Raw genomic sequence first — 11,869 nt, 5'->3', positions numbered from 1 at the left:
ATTCTAGATCAAAGCCATTTCTTTTGATAAGACCTCAATCACCTTTGAGCCATACAGTACATCATTTGAGGTACAAATTGCCTGTGAAGAATACACCCCTCTAATGTTGTAACTCATAGAGGTACCTATCCTACAGACCTGAACAAGAAGAGACTATAGAATGTAGCATGAGTTCAACCCAATTCGCAAGCTAGTTCAAGTGCAAACTGTTTCCAATGCGCGTATAAATTATGCCAACAGAAAAATTACAGTTGCAAAAGTATTGAACGTGGACAATGTCTTGCACACAGTAATGAGGGAAAATATCCTTCATCCTCTTTTGAAGTTGGAATTAATTTGGTATATTCTACCCATGGCAGAGATTGGACACGTAATGTGTTTATTTATTATTGTGCAACACAAAGCAGCTTGCTTATTTATGAAGGAAACTAGGGTCTAACAAGTATAATGAAAAAATATATACTGCATTGGGGGAAATGAAATGAAATAAAACAAGGTAGTTTGCTTTCATTCTGAATAAACAATTCAAATGAAATGTCATGCCAGACAGTCATTGTCCATTTCTATTTTCAGCTCTTCTTTATTCCTCAGAATGCATTGTGACTATCATCTGGTTATTGAAGAGGTCTGTGGACATCGCTGTGATATCAATCACGTCAAATGTCCAAATATGGAGCACTTTTATATAATAGTTACATATAACCTTCTTACTTTCTTTCTATGAGGTCATCTTGAAGTACACCTTACGTCCGTTCTCCTGCCTGTATCCCATCAACCTGGTAAAATGGGCCCTACAAATACAGTGCCTTGAGAAAGTATTCGGCCCCCTTGAACTTTGCGACCTTTTGCCACATTTCAGGCTTCAAACATAAAGATATAAAACTGTATTTTTTTGTGAAGAATCAACAACAAGTGGGACACAATCATGAAGTGGAACGACATTTATTGGATATTTCAAACTTTTTTAACAAATCAAAAACTGAAAAATTGGGCGTGCAAAATTATTCAGCCCCCTTAAGTTAATACTTTGTAGCGCCACCTTTTGCTGCGATTACAGCTGTAAGTCGCTTGGGGTATGTCTCTATCAGTTTTGCACATCGAGAGACTGAAATTTTTTCCCATTCCTCCTTGCAAAACAGCTCGAGCTCAGTGAGGTTGGATGGAGAGCATTTGTGAACAGCAGTTTTCAGTTCTTTCCACAGATTCTCGATTGGATTCAGGTCTGAACTTTGACTTGGCCATTCTAACACCTGGATATGTTTATTTTTGAACCATTCCATTGTAGATTTTGCTTTATGTTTTGGATCATTGTCTTGTTGGAAGACAAATCTCCGTCCCAGTCTCAGGTCTTTTGCAGACTCCATCAGGTTTTCTTCCAGAATGGTCCTGTATTTAGCTCCATCCATCTTCCCATAAATTTTAACCATCTTCCCTGTCCCTGCTGAAGAAAAGCAGGCCCAAACCATGATGCTGCCACCACCATGTTTGACAGTGGGGATGGTGTGTTCAGCTGTGTTGCTTTTACGCCAAACATAACGTTTTGCATTGTTGCCAAAAAGTTCAATTTTGGTTTCATCTGACCAGAGCACCTTCTTCCACATGTTTGGTGTGTCTCCCAGGTGGCTTGTGGCAAACTTTAAACGACACTTTTTATGGATATCTTTAAGAAATGGCTTTCTTCTTGCCACTCTTCCTTAAAGGCCAGATTTGTGCAATATACGACTGATTGTTGTCCTATGGACAGAGTCTCCCACCTCAGCTGTAGATCTCTGCAGTTCATCCAGAGTGATCATGGGCCTCTTGGCTGCATCTCTGATCAGTCTTCTCCTTGTATGAGCTGAAAGTTTAGAGGGACGGCCAGGTCTTGGTAGATTTGCAGTGGTCTGATACTCCTTCCATTTCAATATTATCGCTTGCACAGTGCTCCTTGGGATGTTTAAAGCTTGGGAAATCTTTTTGTATCCAAATCCGGCTTTAAACTTCTTCACAACAGTATCTCGGACCTGCCTGGTGTGTTCCTTGTTCTTCATGATGCTCTCTGCGCTTTTGACGGACCTCTGAGACTATCACAGTGCAGGTGCATTTATACGGAGACTTGATTACACACAGGTGGATTGTATTTATCATCATTAGTCATTTAGGTCAAAATTGGATCATTCAGAGATCCTCACTGAACTTCTGGAGAGAGTTTGCTGCACTGAAAGTAAAGGGGCTGAATAATTTTGCACGCCCAATTTTTCAGTTTTTGATTTGTTAAAAAAGTTTGAAATATCCAATAAATGTCGTTCCACTTCATGATTGTGTCCCACTTGTTGTTGATTCTTCACAAAAAAATACAGTTTTATATCTTTATGTTTGAAGCCTGAAATGTGGCAAAAGGTCGCAAAGTTCAAGGGGCCGAATACTTTCTCAAGGCACTGTATATGTATGTGGGAGTGTGTAACTGTCCATCCACTGTGGTCTTCTGTATCCATACATCCCTCCACATTCCACTTAGGACACATATAGACAGTCAGGGAGTTATTTGGACAAGCCCGTCACACATCCAGGGGTCCACATCTACACAGTCCGATGACAGCCAAGGACCACTGGAGACACTCCATGTTAACACCTAAACTCAAACACAAATCAGCAGAAGCTCTGAAAGTATTAGGCACTTCAATAAAAACAGTATTATTCTCATATCAGTGTTATGTACAGTATATCAACAATGATCTCATTTATTTCTAAAGCAACCTAAAAGAGCCACAGTGTAATTTGTGCTTTATGAATTTCAGAGGTCAGAAAATGTACAATGTAACACCAAATAAACATTATAGGTAACCACTGGGTATTTGCATGTTTCAAATAGAGCATAAAACCATTCAAATACAATAATGCACCTTTCACTAGTTTTCAAAGCCTCTTCAAAGTTTATGTAAACACTGTATGTCCTCTCCATATGCTTGTTTTCCCTGCTAGTCTTTTATGTTTCATCACGATGGGATATGAAGTCAGTCAACCATTCCCTATCTAACCAGTACATATGTCAGAATGCTTGTCAAACAAAGTTCAGCAAACATATCAGCTCTCAACCATTATTTTCTCAATCGTACATCCTTCACTTCATTCTGTTTTCTATAACTCAAAGAATAGAGTTAGCGTAAACATAGAAGCCAAGGATTCCCATCTAACTATCCTTTAAAACAACATGTTTTTCTTGAAGAAAAGCTGATATTTGAAGGTGAGCCAAATGGCTCTGCTGTCTCTCTGGGGAGGCTGGATTGAGATGTGGTATTATGCAGCCAATATTAAAGAGGATAGATCCCTTTTGTTCCTTGAGACCTGCCACTGAGATTGTTAAAACAGGATATTGAGGAGGCGCCATTTATGGATCCAGAGGTAAGCTATTTGCTTAATGAACTTTAGGCTTGAGAAACTCTGGAGTCTTTGTAGCTGATGCTCCAGAGTGTACACACCATCAGCTACATCAGAACGGTACAGCTAAGACCTAAATCTTCATTGATCAAAATCGCTACATTGGAAGCCAGTTGTTTTCAACAGAGTTCAGAGGACCATGTTGTTTCCTCAAAAAGTAACAGTACTCAAAACCAGGCACTGTAAATACCTCAATGTTGCCATTGAATACATTGTTAGCGCACTGCTAAACTTTGATGAAACCATATTGGGTACATTTATTAAAATCCGAGAAGGTGGGAATGAGCTTGTAATGGAGCTGAGGGCTGTATCCAGTTTGTGGAGTTTGCATGCATATTTTCTCCTTACCCAGCCCCCCCCCCCACTCCCCCCAATCCTCACTCCCTCCTGGTCACCTGCACCAAGGGGCTCACCCACACCTCCTCACTCCCCCACCGGACGAGGGAGGGAATCTACTTCCCTCCCTCCCTCTCCCACTCTACAGCCACTGCTGGGCAAAGCTGGACTCAATCAACAGTGTCTTTCTCTTTAGTACAGTTTAAGGAACATGGAGAAAGGAGAGCAGAGCAAAGAAAGCAACAGGAAACCTGTTGTCCAATGACATGTCTTTAGATGGGAGACTGGGTTGTTGCAAACAACATTATTTTGAGGCAGACTTGAAAGCCAATTCCGCTCTAGGGGATTCGTTCATGCTTATGCCTAATACCCATGCAAAGGTATCATGGTCTACAAACTATTGCTAGTCAGAAAAATTATATATCCATGGCCATTTATTTCAGTATAGGTTTTTAATAATAGCTCTTATTGGAATGACAAGATAATTCATATTTATATATGTTTACCAAACAGTTTTTCATCATACAACTGCAACCAGTATTCGTTTATTACATAATTACATAGTTATAGAGTGCTGATGTTTTACATCAATTGTGTGTGTTATCAAAATATACAGATCACCTCTTTATCTTACAAATATCTATCTATTGTTAGACATTGAGTATTAGTTATAGTCTGAAACTTAAAGTAAGGAATGCAATCCAGCATGCCTGTCCTAAAGAGTAACAAAAACATCTCACTCTAACCTCCAAAACATCAAATGCAATGCTTAAAGTAAGTGATATGAACTTACAGTTCTTAAATTGATGGAGTTCTAAGATAACATAAGTTAATACATGACTCAGCGCAACAGGCTTGGGTTATCCCGTAGCTCAGTAGCAACCAATAATAAACAGTCCAGCAATTGGGATTAGGTGCCAGCCTTCGGGCAGTCTATCACATTGTGTTTGCACTCAGTGAATACATTTGCATCTAAGTGTGACCTCCCATGTCAATATAGCATCACAACGTCTTTATGCAAAGCAGATTTGGTACATTTCCAAGCGATAAGCTAAAGACGTGTTTTAACATGTTAACAGGACTCGCGTCAACACCTCTGGAAAAGACTGTTTCGACCTCTAGCACTTTCTCGAGAGCCTTTGAGTGTTGTAACTAAAGATATTACATGGAATACTACATTACAAAAGGAAATAATCAGTGTTGACAATTTGACTTCACAACCTTTGCACAAAATTACTGGTAAATTACACTTAAACCATGCTATTGTACAATTGAATATAAGTGAGTTCGGTGAATAACTAATTTTGTATTCTTCATAAACTACTGTATTTTAGAAATCCTGTAGCTGCCAACTATAATTTGATCATGTAATAAAGATGTGCTTGTCTGGGGCTACAACAAAAATGTATGCTGTTAGGAAACCCTGATGTAATACATGAACTAGTCAAGTAATTCCACTACCACCGCACTACACTAAACAGGCCAACTTTTAAAAACAGCTACCCAAATACCATGGGATGGTATCCTAACAAACGATTTCAGATGCTTCCCAATAGGTTTCAGCCAATCTATCAAGTAAAATAAGCAAACATTTGTATTTATACTTGCAGATAAGTAATTGATAGGTCAATTAGTTATTTTCTCAAGTAAAAAACAAGAAAAAATTAAGTAGTATTTTTCCCTAGCAGATTAGTTGTGTGAGATCTCACAAATAGTTAAGAGTATCTCCAACTCAAGCTACGTAGGAGCTGGCTAATCTTCTTTCATGATGCCCCTGGCTAAAATGCCCTTCAGGCAACCAGGTGGGGCTACTCTATAGGGATCCACACAGGATCCTAGCGTTGCTTGGTGACCACCAGGTTCCTTAGCATGTCAAAGGAGTTGCCGTCAGGCTGCACGGACACCACGCCCTGCTCCTCGGAGCGCACCTGCAGGAAGCCGTTGTCATCGAGGCCCACCACGACAGCCTGGGGGCCATCCTCACTCCACAGACGCACCTGGGTCCCACTGAGACAGGACGGAGGGCACAGCAAGGTCAATGTAGTGTAAACACAATTTCCATGATTAGATGTTATGTCTGAAGAGTGAGAGGTGTTTATTAATATGTCTGTGTGGGAAAGAAGTTCCTCTTGAATGACAATTAATATTATGATCAGCAGTAGCAACTGCAGCAGCGGGAGTAGATTTTACAGGTAGCCTACAGAGTATAAAATAATATCCATCCAAGTTCTTACTTGTGCATCCATCTCTTGTAGTAGAGGGGTAGGACGGCCTCTGACCCCCGTTCTTGGAAGTCAGAGATGAGCTGCTCCAGGCAGGTGAGGGTGCGGCCGATGAGCTGGGCTGAGCTAAGTGCCTCCAGGCTTGTGCCATGCTCTCGGTTGTGCTGCATCACCAGGTCGTTGATGGCAATGGTGGGGTTGCTGTTGCTGACGTTAAAGCCACAGCCTGGAGAAACAGATTGTTTAAAGACAATCATTGAGAAGACACTTCACCAAGAATAACAAATGGTATTTTATTCAAACACTGTTTTTTTCTATAAGTTAACAGGTTAAGTCCTCAACAGAAGCTCCATTATACTGCACTTGGATAAATATAAGTAGAAGAGGATTCTGACCAATGAGGAGATGGAAGGTTGGTCCCATGACTGTTGATGTCACCAACACTCCTCCTAGCTTCATCAGGTTACCGTAGTAAATGTCATTAGGCCACTTCACCCTTAGGTCGATGTCCTACAACGAGACCAAAACTGACGTTGAGATACACTTCTATATCACATATACACTGGGGCGGCAGGTAGCCTAGTGGTTAGAGCATTGGACTAGTGAACGAATGGTTGTAATATAGAATCCCTGAGCTGACAACGTAAAAAAAATATGTTGTTCTGCCCCTGAACAAGGCAGTTAACCCAATGTTCCTAGACCGTCATTGAAAATAAGAATTTTCTCTTAACTGACTTGCCTAGTTAAATAGAGGTAAAATACGTTTATTTTTGGTGTAACACATCAATACATGAAAGCACTATTAAATACGTAGATATAGTACACTACACCGTATCCACTTTTATACAACGGGTGGGTCTAATCCTGAATGATGATTAGTTAAAACCGCATTCCAGCCAGTGTCTATTCCACAAGTTACCACCAGCTAAATCTATGACGTTAAATGCCTATTTACTCTGTTCCATCGGACTGCTAATCCACTGTCTCATCAGCCCAGCCAGGCAATTTATAAACTTAATTTCCACTATTAAAAGCATCAAGACATTCTCACATTTATTTTACACTAACATGTAGTTTTCAACAATGGAGATTTGTATAAACCTTGCTGTCTGTCTCTCCGACATTTGCAACATTGTTTCAATATTCAAATTCGATCTCCAGCTGTCCCAATGTAATGAACGTGTCAGGAGAAGGGATGTGGCAGACAGGCAGGCAGCTTTTCTCAGCCAGTCAAAATCACGAATCAGCATAATTTTTATGGATATATACAAAGAACTATCAATAGAAAACAGGTAAAAACAAAATGAAGTGCAGCTACTTTGCGGTCTTCAAGATTCAGTTTGAAGTGATTGTGTTAGTTGTGTTGTTGGCTAGCTCCTCTGAACAACAGTGTCCTTATGAGATAGCACAATTTCTATGCCAGGCAAATCGTGCATCATTAGCTCATTGTTATGGATGTATCCAAATAAATGTCATTAGAAAACAGTTCAAACAAATGCAAATCCAGCTACTTTGCTGTTATTCTGGCAGCACTGTTTGACATGACTGTAAGTTAGATATAGTTGGCTAGCTAGCAAGGGATAAGAATATTACCAGCCAGTATGGTAATAGCCATTCAGAACGAAGGACTGTAGATACAGAACAAAAAGACTGAACAACTGGGTCGTGTCTCTGGAAACCGAACCAATAGAACAAACAACCAGCCAGCTTGGGTAGCAACCCTAGATTTGTGTCGGAACTATATCTTGTGGAAGGATGAAATAGTATGAATAAATTCATCAAAATAAAATGTTTAATGATATATGTCAATCATTATTTGAATATGTTGGTAACCAATGTATAAAAGTGATAATGCCCTTGAAGCCGGTGTTTGGAGGACCGTGCCAATATGTCCTCCAAACACCAGATTCTCGGGCATTATTACTTAAATAATCAAATATGTAGTATTACATGTGAGACATGACATGCTATACATGGAAATAGTTAGTTCTAGAACAAGCTAAGACAGAGATCAAAATAATTAGTTTTACATGCCCTGTCTGTAAAAACAATCTGTACAAGAAATGACATAATCGTGCAAATGTAGCGTCTACACGGGTTCAAAATACCATACTGTATGTCTGTCAACCTGAACAGCTCTTCTGAGTCTGGCCTGCTTTGAAAGTTAGGTTCTCCCCATCTGCAGCACATCCCTTAAAACGGCCACCATGTCTGTTTATATTTTACCATAACTCATGGCACACATCTACAATGGCTTTGACAGACCTACATTACCTCCAAAAATGGCATATCCAGCTACATGTAAACCTGGCCTCTAGTCTTGATTAAGAGAGAAATATTTAGGCAAAATGTTGGCTGTTATTTCTTCATGTTCAGTACTATTTCCTGTGCCATGCATAGGCTTGTTCTACACTTTGGCTGACTGGCCAGAGCCCATAAACAACTGGGCAGTGTGACACCAGTGTGTTTCTCATCACAGACCCCCACACTGCAGCACATATATTTTCTCACACACACACACAAACACTCCTGGAAGCAAAATCGGGCCCTTACACCATGTAAAATAGATGCTTAATGAGAGAGGGGGAGAAAGGAGAGTTCTAGCACAGAACCCTTTGATCGGTGAGTTAGACATACCATCCATTTGGAGAGGGAAGTGCATTGCGTTGAACAGAACAAGGAGGAGGGACACCTGACTGGCCATAAATAGCTGTGTGAAACCTGGAGCCCTTTATTCGGCATAAGGAGTGCTCCCAATGGTAAATGTATCAGTGCAGTAAGTAAAGTATTCTAGTGATGACAGGCTTAACCTCAGTGACATGGATTGGGATTAGGGCAGGTCTATGGCTGTAGCTTGGAGATGCACTACATGTCCAAAAGTAAGTGGACACCTGCTTGTTGAACATCTCATTCCAAAATCATGGGTATTAATATGGAGTTGGTCCCCCCTTTGCTGCTATAACAGCCTCCACTATTCTGGGAAGGCTTTCCACTAGATGGAACATTGCATTGGAACATTGCTGCGGGGACTTGCCTCCATTCAGCCACAAGAGCATTAGTGAGGTTGGGCACTGATGTTGGGCGATCAGGCCTGGCTTGCAGTCGGTGTTCCAATTCACCCCAAAGGTTTTTGATGGGGTTGAGGTCAGGGCACTGTGCAGGCCAGTCAAGTTCTTCCACACCGATCTCGACAAACCATTTATGTATGGACCTTGCTTTGTGCACGGGGGCATTGTCATGCTGAAACAGGAATAGGGCCTTCCCCAAACTGTTGGCACATCTAGAATGTCATTGTATGCTGTAGCGTTAAGATTTCCCTTCACTGGAATTAAGGGGACTAGCCTGAAACATAAAAAACAGCCCCAGAACATTACTCCTCCTCCACCAAACTTTATAGTTGGCACTATGCATTCAAGCAGGTAGCGTTCTCCTGGCATCCACCAAACCCAGATTCGTCCATCTGACTGCCAGATTGTGAAGCGTGAGACATCACTCCACAGAACGTGTTTCTACTGCTCCAGATTCCAATGGCGGCTTGTGTGCGGCTGCTCGGCCATGGAAACCCATTTCATGAAGCTCCCGACAAACAGGTATTGTGCTGACGTTGCTTCCAGAGGCAGTTTGGAACTTCGTAGTGAGTGTTGCAACCCGAGGACATGCGATTTTTATTCTGTGAGCTTTTGTGGCCTACCACTTCACGGCTGAGCCGTTGTTGCTCATAGACGTTTCAACCTCACAATACCAGCACTTACAGTTGACCGGGGCAGCTCTAGCAGGACATAGATTTGACGAACTGACTTGTTAGAAAGGTGGCATCCTATGACGGTGCCACTTTGAAAGTCACTGAGCTCTTCAGTAAGGCCATTCAACAGCCAATGTTTGTTTATGGAGATTGCATGGCGGTGTGCTCGATTTTATACACCTGTCAGCAACGGGTGTGGCTGAAATACCCAAATCTACTAATTGAAGGGGTGTCCACATACTTTTGTATATATAGTGTAGCTTGGTGGTAACCATGCAGCAGTAGTATGTAGTGTTTGTACCTGGTAACCGGGAAGGGTGCGTACGGCCTCCACCACAGCCAGGGCAGCCAGGTGCTGCAGGAAGGGGATCCTCTGGCCCAGTCTGGAACTCACAGCCACTTGCACATGCACACTAAACATGGCACACCCTAGAGGACTCAGCCACGCATTCCCCCCACGGCCTGACATACGGAAAATGCAACAAAAAACACAGTAAGAGGCGACATGATGTAACAATCCACCTTTAGGTTGTTCATTGGAACGAGGTACAAAAACGTACCAATGTAGGTGAATTGAAAAGTAGTAGCTAAGTGAGGGAGAGAGAGCAAGAAAAAAAGCGAGTGAGAGAGCGTTGTGTTGGAAACTGACCTCTACCCTGGGTCTGTCGAGCCGCTACAGCAGTTAACCCCATTTTCTCAGGCAGCTGGAGCATCAACCTGAAGGACAGGAGGGAAGGAAGGTGTAAGAATATGAAAGTGTTGCCTTCACATAACTGATTAGTGATAAGAGTGTTATTCATACACTGACAACACTCTGTAAATGACACCCTTTGAGAAAAATAGTAGATGAGTCACTAGTTTAGTTCTGCATTCAATCATTGGTGTCACATAAATCATTTCTCAAACTATTAGCTAGCAGAGGAGGACGGTCCTTCCATCACTTTCTCTCACACCCCCCCCGTCAGTGCTGGGCCCTTAGCCCTGCTACACTGCGTGTGACGTGTCTACTTCAACAACTCACCAAAAACATAGGCTCATTTCATGTGTGATTAGTCAAACACAAAAACACAAGAAACTGCCTTTGCACTGAGAGTAAAAAAAGGACCCTGTTGATCAATCATTTTCAAATATTTTCTCCTCTCTCTCAAGTAGCTTGGCTGCAGATGCCTGGTAGTTAATATTTCCTTTCTAGAAGGCCCAGAGCTACTAGTGTCGCTTTGGATGGCCACCCTGCATTAATCACACTCAGTTAAAGATAAACTACTCAGGTAGGTGGTGTTAACTCTGCACCTCTCCTTTAACCCCAAACACACACCACAAACACACACAGGCCCAGGTGCTAATGCTTTTTAAACACAATCGTTTTACATTTTAGTCATTTAGCAGACGCTCTTATCCAGAGTGACTTACAGGAGCAATTACGGTTAAGTGACTTGCTCAAGGGCACATCAATAGACTTAACTTAGTTGGCTCAGGGATTTGAACCAGCAACCTTTTGGTTACGGACCCAAAGCTCTTAACCGCTAGGCTACCTACCTGTTCTTATCTAATCATTTGGTCAGCAATTAATCAATTAAAATGAAATGTTACTTGTCACATATGCCGGATACAACAGGTGTGGACTTTACCATGAAATGCTTACTTACGAGCCCTTTATCAACAATGCAGAGTTAAAAAGTTTTTTAAAAATAGCTAAATAAAAAACAATAAAAAAACAGTAACACAAAAACAATGAGGTTACAGTGCCTTTGGAAAGTATTCAGACCCCTTGATTTACCACATTGGTACACTACAGCTTTAGTCTAAAAAGTATTAAATGAAAAAACATTCTCATCAATCTACACACAATACCCAATAATGACAAAGTAAAAATAAAAACAGAAATACCTTATTTACATAAGTATTCATACTCTTTGCTATGAGACTTGAAATTGAGCTCAGGTACATCCTGTTTCCATTGATCATCCTTGATTGGAGTCCACATGAGTTCGAAGGAATTGTCCGTAGAGCTCCAAGACAGGATTGTGTCGAGGCACAGATCTGGGGGAGGGTACAAAACAAGGTCTGCAGCATTGAAGGTCCCCAAGAACACACCGGCCTCCATCATTCTTAAATGGAAAAAGTTTGGAACCACCAAGAGTCTGGCCACCCA

The 11,869-nt window shown here is 41.4% G+C and overlaps 1 protein-coding gene across 3 annotated transcripts in view; it reads right to left on the bottom strand.

The window, feature by feature from the left end:
- Positions 1-4,186: 4,186 nt before the first annotated feature.
- The window catches only part of LOC139423181 (holocarboxylase synthetase (biotin-(proprionyl-CoA-carboxylase (ATP-hydrolysing)) ligase)), a 41,020-nt gene continuing 33,337 nt past the window's right edge, over positions 4,187-11,869 (bottom strand). For all 3 annotated transcript variants that reach the window (XM_071174907.1, XM_071174909.1, XM_071174908.1), the window contains 5 exons: positions 10,367-10,434; positions 10,019-10,179; positions 6,371-6,485; positions 5,988-6,201; positions 4,187-5,760 (listed from right to left, as the gene is read on the bottom strand). In XM_071174907.1, coding sequence (XP_071031008.1) covers positions 5,589-5,760; positions 5,988-6,201; positions 6,371-6,485; positions 10,019-10,179; positions 10,367-10,434 — 730 coding nt within the window. In that variant the 3' untranslated portion in view covers positions 4,187-5,588. The remainder of the gene's footprint in view (positions 5,761-5,987; positions 6,202-6,370; positions 6,486-10,018; positions 10,180-10,366; positions 10,435-11,869) is intronic.

This window comes from Oncorhynchus clarkii, chromosome 12 (assembly GCF_045791955.1).
Source record: "Oncorhynchus clarkii lewisi isolate Uvic-CL-2024 chromosome 12, UVic_Ocla_1.0, whole genome shotgun sequence".
Lineage (NCBI taxonomy): Eukaryota > Metazoa > Chordata > Actinopteri > Salmoniformes > Salmonidae > Oncorhynchus > Oncorhynchus clarkii.
The sequence above is the reverse complement of the archived record's forward strand: the minus strand, read 5'-3'. Positions and strand labels throughout refer to the sequence as shown.